Genomic DNA, 17683 nt, shown 5'->3' with positions numbered 1-17683 from the left:
TTTGATGGTAACATGACACCTTTTGTAAACTGGACAAAATGTACTATGCAATCTTTGTATGTGGAAATTCAAGAGTACAAACTGAACTTATGTTACAAAATGAAAATGTTTGGCGACAATTGTTTAACAGATGGATATCAGATGCCAATTGGATTAGGTTATTTACTGAAGTAATTTACTGTACTCCACAATTTTGTACAGGAAAGTTTATGCATTATAATGTTACTGATACCACTACTGTGTGTCAATTTGGTGTGTTACCTATGATATTTCTCGTACCAGAAGGGTACGAGTATTGGTTGCCACAATTTGAAGGTAATTGTATAGATATGAGAGGAAAAACACAAAATTGAGTATTGTACACAGACTCAAAATGGACTAATTAGTGGACAGCACTCGCCTGTCTATGAACCATGCTTACTGCAGCATTCTGTTTTGCTTTGTCTTTCGGCTTTTCCCGGTTAGGGGTCGCCACAGCAGAACTCCGGTCCGCTAATTATTGGCAGTTGATTTTTATGTGCTAAGTTGCCGGCCCTAACACACAACCTTCAACGAAGGTACGCCCATTCACGCATGTATCCACAGAAGACGTTCTAGCTGAGAATCGAACGGAACAATGTCTTGCTGTGAGGCGACAACGCTACCGCAGCACCACCACCACGGCAGCATTCTGTTAATTTGTGTAAATGGACTATTATGCCTTCTTTTCAAATGTTTATAGAAGTGGCTCCTCAGTATATTTGTCTGGTTACAGATCAAGATGTAGGTTATAATTTAAAATTACCTTTTGTAAGATGTTTATCACATGTTGATTTCCTTACATGGAATAATAAGAGCTATGTGTTTATTGAACCCATAGAAGTAAATATTTCCAAGAACTGGAATTATGACTTAACTTCCCAATATATCTGTATCCTTGGCTAATTAAAAAAAAAAAAAAACAATGAACAATACTAAAATTCTCAGAGTATTTGGAAAAAAGAAATAAAAGTATTCTGTATTATGAGGCATTAAGCATCATTGCAAAAGATAAGCTAATTAGTTTGGCTGGGAAGACCAAAACAGACACTGCTCAAAATTGGTGGGATATCTTTACTGGCTGGTCAAAATCAAGAAAAAATCTGCTAAACTGGTTGATACATCCTGTATTAGTAGTGTTAGGCATTTTAGTCATACTATGTGGAATTGCTACCTAAGTTGTCATTTGCAAAAAACGTACAGAGAGCTCAGCAAATCATGATAGTCAACCTGAATAAACTGGAGAAAATTTCAGTGTGTACCACTGAAGAAAAAATTGAAATTGAACAGTCATTTTCTGCTTTTTAAATAAAAAGTGGGAATTGTGAGTAAAGAACAGGTTAAAATGGAATTCTGTGGATTTTTCTGAAAATGTGAAATAAATATTCTGCATTTCAGTTTGTAGAGTGCACTCAGTTTAAACTCAGTTACCTAACTTAGCAAAAAGTACAGTTTTGTACCTACCATAAATGTAGATGTCCGAGAGGAATGCATCTGCAGTCCTAACAAATGGGTTGTCCTGCCTCAGGCAGCCCTTCGGTCGGCCGGATTCCAAAGTCTGGGTCTGGCCTCGGCTGATGTCGCACTTCACCCGACGTCACTGCTACTGTCGATTGGGTATAAAGGCATCAGCCGACGCCATTTTCCTCAGTGTTTCTTGCCCCAGATGCCAGGTGCCCTCTAGGAAGGCTAAATTTGGATAAATGCAAATGATTCCAAATAGTAGAGAGCAAACAACAAATAAACATGTATGTACATATATACAAACAAATACACCATAATAGATTTCCCCAGCTAGCTACAAGATGGGCAAATACCCTAGGAGTACCACAGATGGGAAGGAGGGAGGGTAATCCTGACTGCAGATGCATTCCTCTCGGACATCTACATTTATGGTAGGTACAAAACTGTACTATGTCCTTCAAGGATGCATCTGCAGTCCTAACAAATGGGTAGAATACCATAGCCAAACTGGGGGAGGAGGCACTAAGAAGATTACGGTGTAGTTAAGATCCCTTGCAAAACAGCAGTGGCAAAACCTGCGCGGGATCTGGAGTATAAAGGCAGATTATAATGCTTGGCAAATGTATGCACGGAGCTCCAAGTAGCAGCCTCTAAAATGTCTTTGGTAGCCACTCCTCGTAAGAAAGCTGTAGTAGTGGCTGTAGTCCTTGTGGAGTGAGGTCTGATGTTTTCTGGAGTTGTCTTCCCATGAAAAGAGTAACAAAATCTAATGCAATTTCCTATCCATTTTGAGATTTTCTGTTTTGAAATTGCTTTTCCTTCCATTCCTGCTGCATATGCTACCAGAAGCTGGTCAGTTTTTCTATTGCTCTTGGTTCTGTCCAGGTAGTAGCGCAATTGTCTGTGTACATCCAAGGTGTGCAGCAGTCTTTCCCCCCTGTTCTGTGGGTTGGGGAAGAATGTTGGTAGGTGGATAGCTTGGTTCAATGATACCCTGGAAACCACCTTTGGCATAAAAGTAGGGTTAGTTCTCAAGGACACTCTATCCTGATGGAAGATAAGGAAGGGCTGTACTGCCATTAATGCCTGTAATTCAGAAACCCTTCTTGCTGAAGTGATTGCAAGCAGGAAAGCAGTTTTCCAAGATAAGAACTGTAATTCTGCTGTTGCTGCTGGTTCAAAAGGGGGAAGTGTTAACTTTTCCAGCACAAAGTTCAGGTCCCATGCATGCAGAGGTGGCTTCCTTGGAGGCTTTACATTTTTGATTCCTCTCAGAAACTGCCTGAGTAGAGGATGAGAGAAGACTGGAGGATCCATGTTGTATTCTGCTGAAATTGCTGATGCATGAATCTTGATGGAGGAGTAAGACAGGTCATTGTGGAAAAGTTCTGCTAAATATTCCAGGATGTTAGCTATGTTTGCCAATGATACATTTTCTCCTTTTGCTGCACTCCAAATGAGGTATCTTTTCCATTTTGCTGAGTAAGTCTTCCTTGTGGAGGGTCTGCGAGCCTCCAGGATAATGTCTTTAACCCTCTGAGATAGTTCTGGGTTATTTTGTTTCATGTAAGATTCCAAGCAGCTAGCTGCAGTGTTTTCAAGTTTGGATGCAGGATCTTGAAGTTGTTCTGTGTTAGCAGCAGAGGAACTAGAGGTAGAGGCCATGCCTGTGTCCGAGACATACTTCTCAGAAGCGGGTACCAATGCTGCCTCGGCCAGTCTGGAGCTATCAGTATGATCCTTGGGTGCTCTTCTTTGATCTTCAGTAGCACTTTGTGCATCAAAGGTAGAGGTGGGAATGCATATGCTGTTAGGTTTTCCCAACTGAAGGATAGGGAGTCCACCTTCCAAGCAAGTGGGTGGTATGCCCTTGTGCAGAATTTTCTCAATTGGTGGTTGTGTGGGGATGCGAACAGGTCTATTTCTGGTAGCCCCCATTTCTCTGTAATGGTTCTGAAGATGTCCGGATGCAGCATCCATTCGTGGGTATCCGTGGTAGTTCTGCTTAATGTGTCTGCTAATATATTTTCTTTTCCTGGCACGAATAAGGCCCGTAGCTGAATGTTGAGGTTCAGGGCCACATTCCACAGGTCCATTGCCATCCGGCATAGAGGATATGAATGTATGCCTCCCTGCTTGTTGATATACCACATAACTGTGGTGTTGTCCGTCCTTATCAGCAAATGACCCTGTTGAAGAAACGGTCTGAATGTCTGAATTGCCTGTTTCACTGCCAGCATCTCTTTTTGATTTATGTGTAGGTTGAGCTGGTCCTGCGTCCATAGGCCTTGTATGCACTTGTCTGCCATGTGTGCCCCCCAGCCGAGGTCCGAGGCGTCCGTGGTGATAGTCTGGCTTGGGTGAAGGCTGTGGAAAGGCAGTCCTTTGTTCGACTGACAGGCCTGAGCCCACCACAGGAATTCCGGTTTCAGGCATGGAATTATTGGGATTTGGGTTTCTAGGCTGTGCTTGTGCTGAGACCATAAATTCCTTAGGTACCATTGCAACTTCCTCATATGCAGTCTGGCATGTGGGATCAATATTATGCAGGATGCCATGTAACCCAGGGCTTGCAGGATTTTCCTTGCTGTAAGCTGGTTCTGCGTTGATAAAGCCTTGAAGTAGAGTGGTAGTTGCTTTTGCTTTTCTGCTGTGAGAAATGCCATTTGATTTGATGTATCCAGTTCTGCACCCAAGAATGTGATCCTTTGGGATGGTACCAGCCTTGACTTTTTTATGTTGACTGTGTATCCCAAGGCCTGCAGTAGGTGAATAACCTTTTCCAAATCTTTTGTTAATTTGATCTTGTTGTCCGCTTGTAGCAGGCAGTCGTCCAGGTATGGATAAATTTGAATTCCCTGAATCCTGCAATGAGCAATTACTGATGCCAGGCATTTCGTGAATACTCTGGGCAGTAGATAAGCCAAAGGGCAATGCTGAGAATTGATAATGCTCTGATCCTGCAAGAAATCTGAGGTATCTTCTGCAATCTGGTCGAATAGGGACGTGCAGGTATGCCTCCTTGAGATCTAGAGTCACCAGCCAAGCCTCCTTGCCCAGCATGGGAAGAAGGTGCTGTAGGGTCAGCATTTTGAATTTTGGAACAATGAGATATGTGTTGAGAGCGGACAGGTCGAGAATAGGCCTCCATTGATTTTCTTTTCTTGGCACCAGGAAAAGTCTGGAATAAAATCCTTGCCCTTGTTCCATAGCCGGTACCTTTTCTATGGCTCTCATCCTTAGTAAGTGTTTGATTTGTCCTAGAGAGTTTGTCTTTTGGTTTGGTGGTAGGTTTGGCATTCCTCTCTTCCTTGGTAGAGTATGGAAGTGAAACCTGTAACCTTTGTCTATTGTCTGTAAAATCCATTTGTCTCCTGTAATGTAATGCCAGTTTACTGAAAATAAGGCTAGCTTTCCGCCTAAGGGTGCTTCCAGTTGTTCCCTGGTAGGCGGTATAAGAGCCAAGTCACTGTGACTGTCCTGTGGAAGTGGTAGTAGCCGGATCTGCGGGAGTACTTCTCTGGTTGTTAGGCTGCCACTGACGTCCCTGTTGGAACCTCTGGATTGACCTCTGCCTCTTGAGCCTATTTCTGCCTCTCTGTGCTCTGGTGTCTGGAAAGGACCAATTCTTCGAAGGCCAATTTCTACTAAACCTAGGAGGCTGGACCTGGAAGAAGTCCTTGACTGTTTGGACAGATTTTGCTTTTTCCTCTACCTTCTTTAATACTTGCTGTGCAGGGGAACCAAACAAACTGTGCTTCTCCATGGGAGCATCTAGGAGCTTTGACTTTACATGGTCTGGTAAGGCTTGCTCTTTTAACCATGCATGCCTTCTGATCACTGTACCAGTCATAGCTGATCTAAAGGAAGCCTCCAGTGCATCATAGCCGCATTTCAAGGAATGATTACTGACCTGCTGAGTGTTATGTACCAAATCCTGCAGGGACTTACGGTCTATAGGTTCAGGAGAGGATAGTTTTTTATTTAACTGATCTAACAAAAATTCCTGATACTGAATCATGTGGAATTGACAGTTTAAAGCCCTAGCCGAAAGAGTAGCAGAAGTATAAACTTTTTTACCCCATCTCTCTAATGCTCTAGATTCTCTTTCAGAGGGAGGGTTTTGGCAGTTGCTACAGCTTTGGGGCCCTGAGAAATAGTTTCTGGATCTGCAATAGGAGCCTTATACAGGTGATAATGTGTGTCCGGGACCCTGTAGTATCTGTCGGGCTTAGCAGGGGCCGGAGGAAGAGAGTCAGGGGCAGTACAAGCGTCATTGAATGCATCATCCACAACTGTTAGTACTGGAGGAATGGCTAAAGGCCTATGCTGTGGCAAATGCAAAAAGGTCCTAAGCCGTTTCCTAGAATCTGAGAAATCCTGGCCCTGCCATTGAAATTGTTCCCTCATAGCATGCAAGGTTTCCCCAAAAGAAAATTCCTCAGGAGGAGAGGCAGAAGGAATGGAGTCTTCTGCGTCAGAATCCTCATATGGAGAATAAGGGCCTTCTGGAGGATTTGAGTTGTCTGAATCATCCGAAGAATAATCTGTAGAAACTGGTTCAGGGGGCTCTGCTCTAGGCCTCTTCTCTGGAGGGGGATGAGAGGCCCTGTTAGGGTGAGGTTGGGATCCCCTGATCAAAGAAATGAGATCTTCTGCCAGGCTAAGCATTTGGGAACTAGAGCTAGGCCTGTGTGTGGGGGTTTTAGAAGGCAAGGCCTTAGAAGATTTAGCTGCTTTAGCCCTAGAGAAAGCCTTGATAGACCGCGAGTGTCGGTCCCTTTCCTTACGCTTTTTAGCTAATTGTGAAGTCGGAGTCTCCGACGGCATTTTGTAAGCAAAGCGGGACCAAAAAACTCCTCTGCAAACTCCGACCGACGTCTAAGTGTTCGTCGGTTGAAGGAAGCACAGGCTAGACAAGCTGCTACGTCGTGGTCTGGGCCTAAGCAAGGAAGGCAGTAAGAGTGGAAATCCTTATGAGGTATTTGTTTCCCACAAGTTAAACAATTATTTACTTTTTCTGACATCGGCTGAGGCAAGAAAGAGTCCCCAACGGGGTACTTAGCTTTTTAGAAGTCTTCGGTAGTAGAAATCTCTGGATCTGACCGACCGGCACTTGCGAACAGCTTCTGCTTCGGGCACCGCGCGGCAAGAAAGACTGAGGAAAATGGCGTCGGCTGATGCCTTTATACCCAATCGACAGTAGCAGTGACGTCGGGTGAAGTGCGACATCAGCCGAGGCCAGACCCAGACTTTGGAATCCGGACGACCGAAGGGCTGCCTGAGGCAGGACAACCCATTTGTTAGGACTGCAGATGCATCTTTGAAGGACATCTATATAGCTTTGCATTCATTGTTAATAAGAATCGGAAGTCAAATATTTTCTCTTCTAAACTATGCAGCTTTGTGTAAAATTATTATCTACAAGCAGGTCAAGATGAACTCTTGTATGCAGCTATCTCTCGTCAACATGATTACCAAGATAGGCTAAGGACGAAAAAGAGTTATTCTTCAGGAACAGAATGTTTAAAATATGGAAAACAAACGGTCAGCAGACCAGCTTCAAAGAAAATACTTTTCTGGCAAATTCTCTAAACTGCTGATGCAGGCAGGAAAGACACTATAAAGATTGGGACTTTTTCTTTTGCATCAGAGACTTTAATTATTCTATTCTTGCAGACCTGATGCGGTAAGGTGAAGTACGTTGTTGATATGTATACCTTTCATTGTTAAGCTAGATGTAAAACCTCGTGTGCAGTAAATGAATGCCATAACAGCAGAACTGTCTCAGTGTCTTCAATGAGTAAAGGTAGAGACTACCTGAAAAGTGTAGTTTAACAGTGAAGACCAAGTGGCTGCCTCGAGGATGGACGAGGTATCCAAGCCCTTGAAGAAAGCCTCTGAGGATAACATGGCTCTAGTGGAGTGGGCTCGTACCGTACCCTGAATTGACTTACCATTGTGCTGGTAAGCAGAAGGTAACAGCCTTTGAGATCCAATTGGAAACCGTCTGCTTGGACACAGCTTTCCCCAGTGGTCTAGTGTGGAACTATATGAATAGTTAGTCAGTCTGTCTGATAGACTTGGTGTTGTACAGGTAGAATTTAATTTGTCTGTGAACATCCAGGGAATGAAGCACTCTCAGTTCTTCCTTGTGGGTTCGGGAAAAAAAACAGGTAAGTGAATGGCCTGATTGAGAGACAGGTCACTGACTACCTTGGTCTTGAAAGACTGGTTTATCCTGATGGTAACCCTATCTTTATGAAAGGCAAGAAAGGGAGATTAGCCATTAGTTCCTGGAGCTCTGCTATCCTTCTGGCTGAAGTGATGGCCACTAGGAGGATTTACTTCCACATGTAAAGCTTTAGGAAAGCTTGATCAGATGACTCAAAGGGTGGAAGTGCAAGCTTCTCCAGCACATAGTTGAGATCCTAAGGTTGAGTAGGTTTCTTGGGTTGTCTGAGATGCAGGACCCCTTTGAGGAAGAGCTTCGAAGGGAGTCTGGATACCAAGGGGGGATCCATGGGAAGGCAAGCAGAAATAGCAGACAGGTGTGCCTTAATAGATGAGTAGGACAAGCCTGTCTGAAGTAACTCGCACAAATAAGACAGGACTAGGGGTATAGTAAGCGGGCCCAGTTTATTTTATTTTGACACCAAGTAATGAACCTTTTTCCATTTAGACAGGTATGATTTTCTAGTGTTAGGTTTCTTGGCCTCCTGCAGGACACTTAGAATGACCTCACTGTAAAGATGTCTGTATGGGATCAGAAGTCTATCTGTCACAGGCTCAGGTGTAGCAGCTGCACTGTGGAAGGATTAAAGATCCCTTGTGCTGTGTGAGGAGGCCCACTCTGTGGGTAACTTGTGGCGATTGTCCTTGGACAATTGACGCAGTAAGGGGAACCAATGCTGTCAGGGCCAATAGGAGTCACCAGCAAGATTTTCAGATTATCCTGCTGAATCTGTAGCAGGACCCCCTGAATGAGAGGGAAGGGGGGATGCATAAAGGTATTTCCCCTTCCATAAGATTGAGAGGGTATTTGTTGCCAGTGCCTGTGGGTATGGTGTCCTGGTGCAGTATCCAGGAAGTTGCCCGTTGTTGGCGGAGGCAAATAGTTCTATTTGAGGTGTACCCCATCTGTGGACCAGGTCCAGGAAGACATCCCTGTGAAGCATCCAATCGTAACTGTTTGCGCTGGTTCTATTCAAAAAATCTGCTTGGGAGTTGTGGAGAAAGGGAATGTATGCTGCTTTCAGGGTAATTCCCTGAAAAGTGGCTACTTCCCACACTAGTCTAGCAAGTCTACAGAGCAGGCAGGACTTTGTTCCTCCTTGTTTGTGGACATACCACAGGACTGTGGTGTTTTCTGTGCATATCAGAAGGGATCCCTTCTGAACGAAAGGGCTGAATACCTGAAGGGCTAGGAGGATTACCCTCATTTCTCTGGCATTGATGTATTCTGTTTTCTATGCCTATGTCCACAGGACTTGTATTTTTCAATGGCCGAGAGTGGCCCCCCACCCCAGGTCTAAGGCATCTGTATGCAAGACCCAAGAAGGTTGAGGTGGCTGGAGGGGGAGTCCTGGGTTGAGATGCACCTGAGCTAACCACCAAAAGATCGCCTGTTTTAGGCATGGAAGCAAGGGCACAATGTGCTCCAGTGGGTGGTTGTGCTGCTTCCACACAGAGCGTAGGTACCACTTAACTTTCTCAAGTGTAACTGAGCTAGGGGTAGCATGGGTATGGTAGCCGTCATGTAACCCAGAAGCTTGAGGTACTGCCTTGCAGTCAGTTGAGAGGAATATAAAATTCCTTGGAGGTATTCTGCAAGACAATTCACCTTTGCTGGGAGCAGGTATGCCTCCATCAGGTCTGTGCGGATTCTGCACTCTAAGAACACAATGTCTTAGGTTGGTGTGACGTTGGACTTTGGGAAGTTTATATGAAACCCAAGAGCATGCAGGAGAGACACCATAAACTGGATATGGGTTAGGAGTGTTTTTTGCTTGGCAGCCTGTAAAAGCATGTCATCCAGGTATGGGAATATTTGTATCCCTTTTGTCCTGCAAAAGGCCATTACCAGAGCCAGGCATTTGATGAAGACTCTGGGTGCGGCTGAAAGTCCAAAAGGCAAATGAGAGGAGTCCACTACGAATCTTAAGTATTTTCTGTGTGTGAGTTTGATGGGAATGTGTAAGCAGGCATCCTTGACGTCTATGTAGCAAGGAAGCCTTTGTACATAAGAGGGAATAGAACAGGCAGGGTCAGCATTTTGAAAGTTGGCACCTTTAAGAAAAGGATTGGGAGGGAGGAATTTTTTTCTACAGTGCCCTAATTTAAAAGGGACTGTAGTACTGGTAAGCAAGAGGGGCAGTTGCTGAGCAGGAGGTTGTGACATGTCTAGTCTTAATGGAGTGGTTATCCATGACAGGGAGTAACCATCTTGGAGGATGGACAGGACCCACTTGTCTGGAATGACCTGACTCCAAACTGGAAGGCAATGAGAAAGGTGAGGATGACATGCTTTTACAGGCTGCCAGGTAAAAAATTACTCCTAACCCATATCCAGTTCATGGTGTCTCTCCTACAGGCTCTTGGGTTTCAAATAAGTGGGATGGAAGGAGTTGGTGGGGGAGGCAGGAGTGACAGGTAGTCAGACCCTACCTGCCCTGTCCTGGAAGGGTGTCCTTTGACTAGAAGAGGAGGTGCTCTAGTTGGAAGATTTTTCTTTCTTGTTTGCCTGTGTCTAGGTTCAGGAAAAGGACTGGAATGTTTTCTGATGAAGTGAGTTTTCGCAGGACAGTTTCTGTAAAAATTTAGGTATTGGAGATACCTAAATAGCAGTTGTTTAAGATCCTGCATCTCTTTGCCTTTTTGTTGCAGTGATTTGAAAAGATCTGCTACTTTTGAGCCAAATAAGGCAGCATTGTCCAGTGGTGCATCAGTGAACTTAGCCCTGAAATCATCTGGCGGGGTTGCAAACGCAGTCAGGAGTATCTGTGCAGAAGCTGAAGCTGCTGATCTTGCTGAGGATTCTGCAGCATCATAGCTACATTTAAATGGAATGCCTGGTGACTTGGGACACAAGGGCCAGGAGAGAAGAAACAGATGATTTTGGCTAAGGAGTCTGGAATGTCTGCCAACAATTTGGTGGCAGAGTTGAGACTGGGCATATTTTTCCATATGAGTCTGGTAATTTGTAGCTCTAAATGCCAAGGTGGATGAGGTGTAAATCTTTTTGCCTAAACTTTCCATGGTTTCGCTGTCTTTATCAGCAGGAAGAATGGTGGTGGTAGGCAAGAGTTTGGAAGCTTTGTCTGTGGAGACAGAAAGAATAACTGGATCTGCAGGAGGGCACTTGATCAAATGATTAGCAGAATCTGGGACTTTGTACAGTCTGTCTGCTCTACGAGGAGCAGGAAGCTGCGAGTCCGGATTGAAAGATGCAGAAAAGGCATCTAAAAAGGCAGGCAGTATAGGAGGAATAGCCAAAGGGCTTGGTGTTTCCATTTGAATGAGGTCATAGTACCTCTTTTGTATTTCAGATATGTTTGTGGATTCCCATTTGAAGTGTTCCTTTATTTTAGAAATTGTTTCAGAGAAGGTCACATCTTTAAGAGGGGAATCTGGGTCTACTGATTCTTCCGCTGGGGATCCATATCCCAAGGGTGAAGAAAGCTGTGAATTATAAGATAGGGAATTGTCTGAGGAATCTGAACAGATGTACTCTTCCCTAGTTACTGTCTCTGCGGGTTGAGGCCTAGGACTAAGGACAGGAGGAGAAGTAATAGGGGCAGAAGCAACTGATGTAGGCCTCAAGGCCATAAAAGCTGAGAAAAGACTTTGGCTAAAGGCCTGCCAATCTGGAATACTTTCTGCTGGCTGAGAGATATGCTTCCTTTTTTCTGTCTTCTTGAGAGGACTAAAGGGCATCTGTTTTGGAGCAGGCATCAAAGTTTGAGGCAGGGAATCGGAAGGTTCGCCTGAACACCCGGCATCTGAAACAATCGCTAGAATAGCCTCTGTGGACGTGCTCTCGCCCACTGGTAGTACGGCTTCTTCAGAGGTACCTGTGACATCCGGTGCAGCGGATCCGGGTCCAGATCCTGAGACCAGGCCGGTGTCGGCCACAGGTTGGGGATCGGCAAGTGTTATAGTCCGCAAAGATCTGGCCTTCTTTTTAGGCGGTTCAGAGGCAACATCCGATGAACCCTCCATTCGCAAAGCAAGTTGTTTCAGACGTTGGTTTTCTAAGTACAAATTGCGTGCATGTAAACGACTGCGCAACGTTTTCGGAACGAATGTCTGGCAAACAGGGCAGGCCTTATAATCATGCGACCGTTCGAGATAAAACAGACACTTATTGTGTGAGTCTTTATGAAGGATCTGACGGCTGCACTGACATTTACCCTTTCTGGATGACATGAAAAGGGAGTAATACAATAAGGACTGAAAAGGTCTCCAACGGTACTTGGCTTGAAACCTGAATCTGTCATCAACAAAAGCAGGAACACCTGGTGTACGACTGGCGGCTGGAAAGTTCTGAGGGCTGGCGTGTGCCGAAGTCACTTTTATGGCCCACGTACTCTCGCCTAGACCTGACATTTTCCAACCTAGGAGGGACTGAAAACTTTTGGATACTGGCCATGCGTACGCGAGACTAGAAGGGTAAACCCATATGCAGAATACTGCAACATAAGAATACAAAGGGCATACACAAGTCTGCTTAGTAGGAAAAATTAAAAAAAAACATTAAAACCTTGACAAAATTTAGGGTAAAGATAGAGATGATCACAAGTGGCAACCAACTTGCTACCACACTGCTTCTCATCCTTATTAATTCACATAAAATGTATGACAGTCCATACTTACCAATCAATAGGTTTTTCAGCATCTGGATCAGCAATATACTCAGGCTCATCATCCAACCAACCTTCTGGTTTCTCTGCATTCTCATCAGGAATCTTTGCAGGAGCATCTTCATCCCTAAAGTAAAAGATGTGAACAGCCTAAGTGGGACAGAATTTTTATGCTTATACCCAGACTCCCATTTATACTGTCAGAACAGGCTGGAATATAAACACTTAATAGTTAATTTGTCTGTCATTCAAAATAAATTGGCTCAACACTTATTTGTCCTACTTTTCAAATCATACTGTTCTAGATTACTATCAAGACAAAATTAAAACAGCCATTTGCCTATTAGGAATGTATTCTATTTTGTAGATTTACAAGGTGTACGCAAGGCTTGCAATTATTGCATATTCCTTTTTGTTGTTTTAATTAGCTTATAACAAGAATAGCTACCCCTTATACCACCAGTTCTTTAGGTCTTTCCTTAAAATGCCATTGAGTATTGCATGCATAATGTCTTTGTTACTGCGACTTGACTGCACTTATTAACTCTGCCATCATAAAGTACAGTTTTGTACCTACCATAAATGTAGATGTTCGAGTGTACACCCTGCTGCAGTCATCACACTTGGGTTATCTTGTCGTCAGGCCGCCCCGCAGTCGGCCTGAATTCCAAAGTCTTGGTCCGGTGTCGTTTGCTGTCGCTTCTTCCCTGACGTCAGTGCACCCGACATGCATCCGACGCCATTTTCTTCAGTTTTTCTTGCCCCAGATGTCAGGTGCCCCCAAAAGGTGGTCAGTAATTAGTACCAATCTAAAAAATTTAGCACAAACACAACATCCCTCCAGCTATAAGCAAATACATCAGAAAGGTATTGTAAAGATTTAGTCAGTCAGAGGGGATGGAGGGAGGGTAACCTGGACTGCAGCAGGGTGTACACTCGAACATCTACATTTATGGTAGGTACAAAACTGTACTGTGTTCATCGTGTTACCCTGCTGCAGTCATCACACTTTGGTAGAATCCCAAAGCTAAGGATGGGAGGAGGAGTCAAAGAGGGTTAGAGGAGGCTAGAAGTCCCTGCAGAACTGCAGAGGCGAAGCCAGTTCTAGTCTTAGAGTAAAGTAGTAAGTGGTAGTGTTTGGTGAAGGTGTGTACTGAACTCCAAGTTGCAGCTTCCAAAATATCCTTGGGAAATCGCTGCCATTTTTACCGTGGAAGAACTAGCCCCTTGATGAAAGAGGTCTGTTAAGAAGTCCAGCACCGCAGACATAGGTGCTGAAAAAGGATCCATACTATTCTGGACCGCCCAAATAGAAAATCTTTTCCATTTGCTCCGATAAACCTTCCTAGTGGAAGGTTTATGAGCCGCCACTAAAATGGCCTTGACAGGTGACGAGATACCGGGAGTCCTAATCAAAGATGGAACTGGAGCAGCCAGGCTGCCAATTTCAGGGTGTGTAGATTCGGGACCGAAGTCCTAGAGGATGGGAGATGAGATCCGGGATCGGATCCAGAATCCAGGGCGGATTCACTTTGTGAGACCATACATAAGGGAACCAGGGCTGACGAGGCCAGAACGGGGCAATGAGAATCATTCTGCTCCCCAAACTGTTGGCTTTCTGCAAGAGCCTCTGCATCAGAGGTAGTGGAGGATAGGCATAAAGGAGACCGGGAGGCCAAGCATGCACCAGAGCGTCTCTCGGGGATTCCCCAGGTGGGGGAAGTAGAGCGAAGAAACTGTCGCATTTGGCGTTTGAGACCGGGAGGCCAAGCATGCACCAGAGCGTCTCTCGGGGATTCCCCAGGTGGGGGAAGTAGAGCGAAGAAACTGTCGCATTTGGCGTTTGAGTGAGAAGCAAAAAGATCGCAACAGGGTTGCCCCAGGCAAAAATCTTCTTCGCTACCAGAGGATTGAGAGACCACTCGTGCGGGGAAAGAATGGTGCGACTGAGCTTGTCCGCAAGGATGTTGGATTTCCCCAGAATGTGCGTTGCTACAAGAAAGCGTTTGGTGGAAATTGCCCATTCCCAGACTCTCATGGCCTCTCGACAAAGGGGATAGGACCTGGTTCCTTCCTGCTTGTTGATGTACCAGACTACCGACATGTTGTCTGTCTGGATCGCAATAGTCCCCGTAGGAAGAAGGCTGTGAAGTGCTTGCAACGCTAGGAGCACCGCCCTCATTTCCAGGACATTTATATGCAACGAGGTCTCTGAGGTGTTCCACGTGCCTTGCACAATCTTGCCCGCAGAATGCCCCCCCCACCCGAGGCGAGAAGCGTCCGTAGTCACCGTGGCTCGGGGGAATGCTGCACAAAAGGGTCTCCCTGCTAGAGGCTCCGGAGACTGGAGCCACCAAAACAGGGAGTCCTTGCATGCCTTGCTGACCGCTATTGGGCTGTTGAGAGAGGAGTATAGCGGGGACCACTGGACCTGTAGGGTCCACTGAAGAACCCGCATGTGTAAGCGAGCATGAAGAAGTGGAATAGCTGCTGCCATTGAACCCAGGGCCCTCAGGACCGAAGCCGCCGTCGGAAACGGTTGTAGGACTGCTGTGATATGACCCTTCAGGCTGGACAGCCTGTCTGGGGTGAGGAAGGCCCGCATTGATCTTGTGTCCAACCTTCCTCCAATGAAATCTATAAGTTGTGTGGGGTGCAGTAAAGATTTCTCCCAGTTTATGGTGATGCCCAGCCTTGGGGCTATAAGAAGGAAATAGTCCCTGGCTAAGCACAGTAGATGCCTTGATGATGCCGTTAGGAGCCAGTCGTCCAGGTACGGGAAGACCTGTAATCTCTGGAGTCTCAGGTGGGCCGCTACTACTGCTAGTACCTTGGTGAACACCCTGGGGGCAGAGGTGAGACCGAAAGGGAGGACCCTGAACTGGTAGTGGCTGGCTCCCAGCCGGAAGCGAAGGAACCTCCTGGACTGTCTGTCCATCCGAATGTGGTAGTACGCGTCCTTGAGGTAGATAGAGTACATCCAATCGTTCTCCCGCAAGAGGGGGAGTATAGATTGTAGGGTGACCATCCGGAACTTTTGCTTGGTTACTGACAGGTTCAGTAGGGAAAGGTCTAAGATCGGTCTTAAGTCCCCCGTTTTCTTTGGCACAAAGAAGAACCTGGAGTAAAACCCTGATCCGGTCTGATCTCGGGGGACGCGCTGGATGGCTCTTTTTTTCTAGCAGCTGCTCGATTTCGACAGCTGCTGCCTCCCTTTGGTCGGGTGGTACATCTGGGAGGCTGCGGGATCTGGGGATTTTGCTCAGGGGAATGGTATAACCTCTGGATATCACATGAAGCACCCAACGGTCTGCTGTGATTGACTCCCAAGAAGTCAGGTGCCTCGAAAAACGCCCCCCGACTGCCTCCAGAGACGGACAGCCGGGCAACCCTTCAGGGCTGTTGCGTGGGTCTGTCAGAGAAAGGTTCTCTGGACCCAAAGTTTCTAGGAGCCCCTCTGCCTCTAGGACGGCGACCTCCCTGTCCTCCTCTGCCACGGAAGGACTGGTTATCTGGAGCAGGTTGGGACTGCTGCGACTTCCGGAACCACATCTTCTTCTGTCCCTTTTGGTTCTTCGAGAAGGACCTCTGGGGAGCTGAGAAGCGGACTCCGACGGCAGACAGCGTCTTCCCGTCCTTCTCGCTCTGGACTAACGTTTCATGAACAGTTTTGCCAAACAAGGCAGAACCATCAAAGGGGGCATTCACGAAAGTCGACTTGAGGGGCTCTGCGAAATCACAGTGGCGGAGCCAGGTCTGACGCCTCATGACTAGGCCCGCTCCGATAGCTCTAGCGGCTCCCTCGGTAGCGTGAGAAAGTAGCCGCATAGATGTATTGGAAACTGCTCTAAGAGTGGCCATACGGGTGGCGTACACTTGTTTGTCCTCACCCGAAATGGACTCTAGGGGAGATGCAGCATACTCTTTAATCAGGTCCCGCTGCATCCTGATAACGTGTGCCATGTAGTTCAGCGCTCTCAAAGAGAAGGTTGCTGAACTAAAAACTCGCTTCCCAATGCGATCCATCGAGCGGGACTCCTTGCCCGGAGGATGCATAGAGGGACTCTCCTGTGCCAACTCCCTCTTAGTGGCTGCAGCCATCATCATGGCATCTACCGGGGGGCCTTTGCTCCAGTGAGTGCGGTCCGCCGGGGGGCTCAGGATACGGTCTGGACGCTTGGGTACAGGCTCAACGGTGTCCGGATCCTTCCATGCTCTGGTGGATATAAGGTCCACCAGAGGATCGTAGGAGGGGACACCCAAGAGGTAGATGGGCCCGCCTCGAATGCCTCCAAGAACACAGACTCGTCTGAGGAGGCCTTGGGGGCAGACCCCCCCCCCGATCCTTAACATCTCCATAATGTCTCCAAATGAGACGTCTTCCGGGGGTGATCTTGGGAGCCCTCCCTTCATCCAAGTCTGTGTCTTCGTAATGGACTCTGGGAGTCCATGTGCCTCCTTTGCACTTACGCTCGAGGCACTTCCTCGGGGACTATCCGAGGAGTCCTCTTCAGCAGCTGGATGTTCCAAGGGAACTACTTGGGACATCGAGGCGGGCTGTCCCTGGGACCGGCTGATGGGAGCCTGGCCCAACTGCAAGGGAGTGCGGGGTGGAGCCGTGGCAGGGACCGGGGTCCGTAGTCCTCAACAGCGCCCTTTCCACTACGCCGAAGGCCGAGGGGAGCCAGCTTCTCTAAGCCCGAGCCGACCTCCACTCTGATCCGGCCTTGCGGACCGAGTCGGAGCCGAAACCGTCGGATCCGAGAGACCGGTGTGCTCCGACTTAGACGGAGCCGAAGACACACCAGCTCCCTCTGATCCGAGGCTCGGCCCACGGCTCCGAGAGGTCGGGTCCGGTACCAAGCACTCAAGGGATGGGTCGGATCCGAGGTGTGCCGACCTATCGGATCCGACCCACCCCCGGATCCAACTCTGCCCGGCACCGAAAGCTCCGAACCCAGGGTGTGGGTCGGAGAAAGAGCCAAGGGGGCGAAAAAAGGGGTCGAAGCCCCCCCGGATGGGGGGGAGCTAAGAGCACTCCCATTTGCATTTGGGCCTGGATAAACGCCTCATCATCCGGTCCATGTCTACTTCGCTCATGGAAAAGGTGGATCTAGTTGAGGCCACCGAAGCGGACCTAGAGAGCCGCCGTGGGGACTTCACTGAAGGGCTAGCCTCCTCCTCCTCGGGCCCAGAAGAGAACCGAGGGGAGTGGAGCCGAGGAGGAGGAGATCTAGAAGACACAGGGGAGGCCCGTTTAGACGGAGGAGCCAAATTTGAGGTCTCGGCACTCCGTTTGTGGCACCTCTCCTTGCGTCTCTCCTTCTCTTTCTCCCTTG

General features: G+C 47.1%; 1 protein-coding gene across 1 annotated transcript in view; it reads right to left on the bottom strand.

The window, feature by feature from the left end:
- Positions 1-17683, bottom strand: part of CANX (calnexin) — a gene marked incomplete in the record, with an annotated part of 1221069 nt that overhangs the window by 655420 nt on the left and 547966 nt on the right. The window contains 1 exon segment of the mRNA XM_044069455.1: positions 12358-12471. Within this exon segment, the coding sequence (XP_043925390.1) occupies positions 12358-12471 (114 nt within the window).

Source organism: Protopterus annectens, chromosome 4.part0 (assembly GCF_019279795.1).
Source record: "Protopterus annectens isolate FY-2018-M chromosome 4.part0, PAN1.0, whole genome shotgun sequence".
In the NCBI taxonomy this organism is placed as follows: Eukaryota; Metazoa; Chordata; order Ceratodontiformes; family Protopteridae; genus Protopterus; species Protopterus annectens.
The sequence above is the reverse complement of the archived record's forward strand: the minus strand, read 5'-3'. Positions and strand labels throughout refer to the sequence as shown.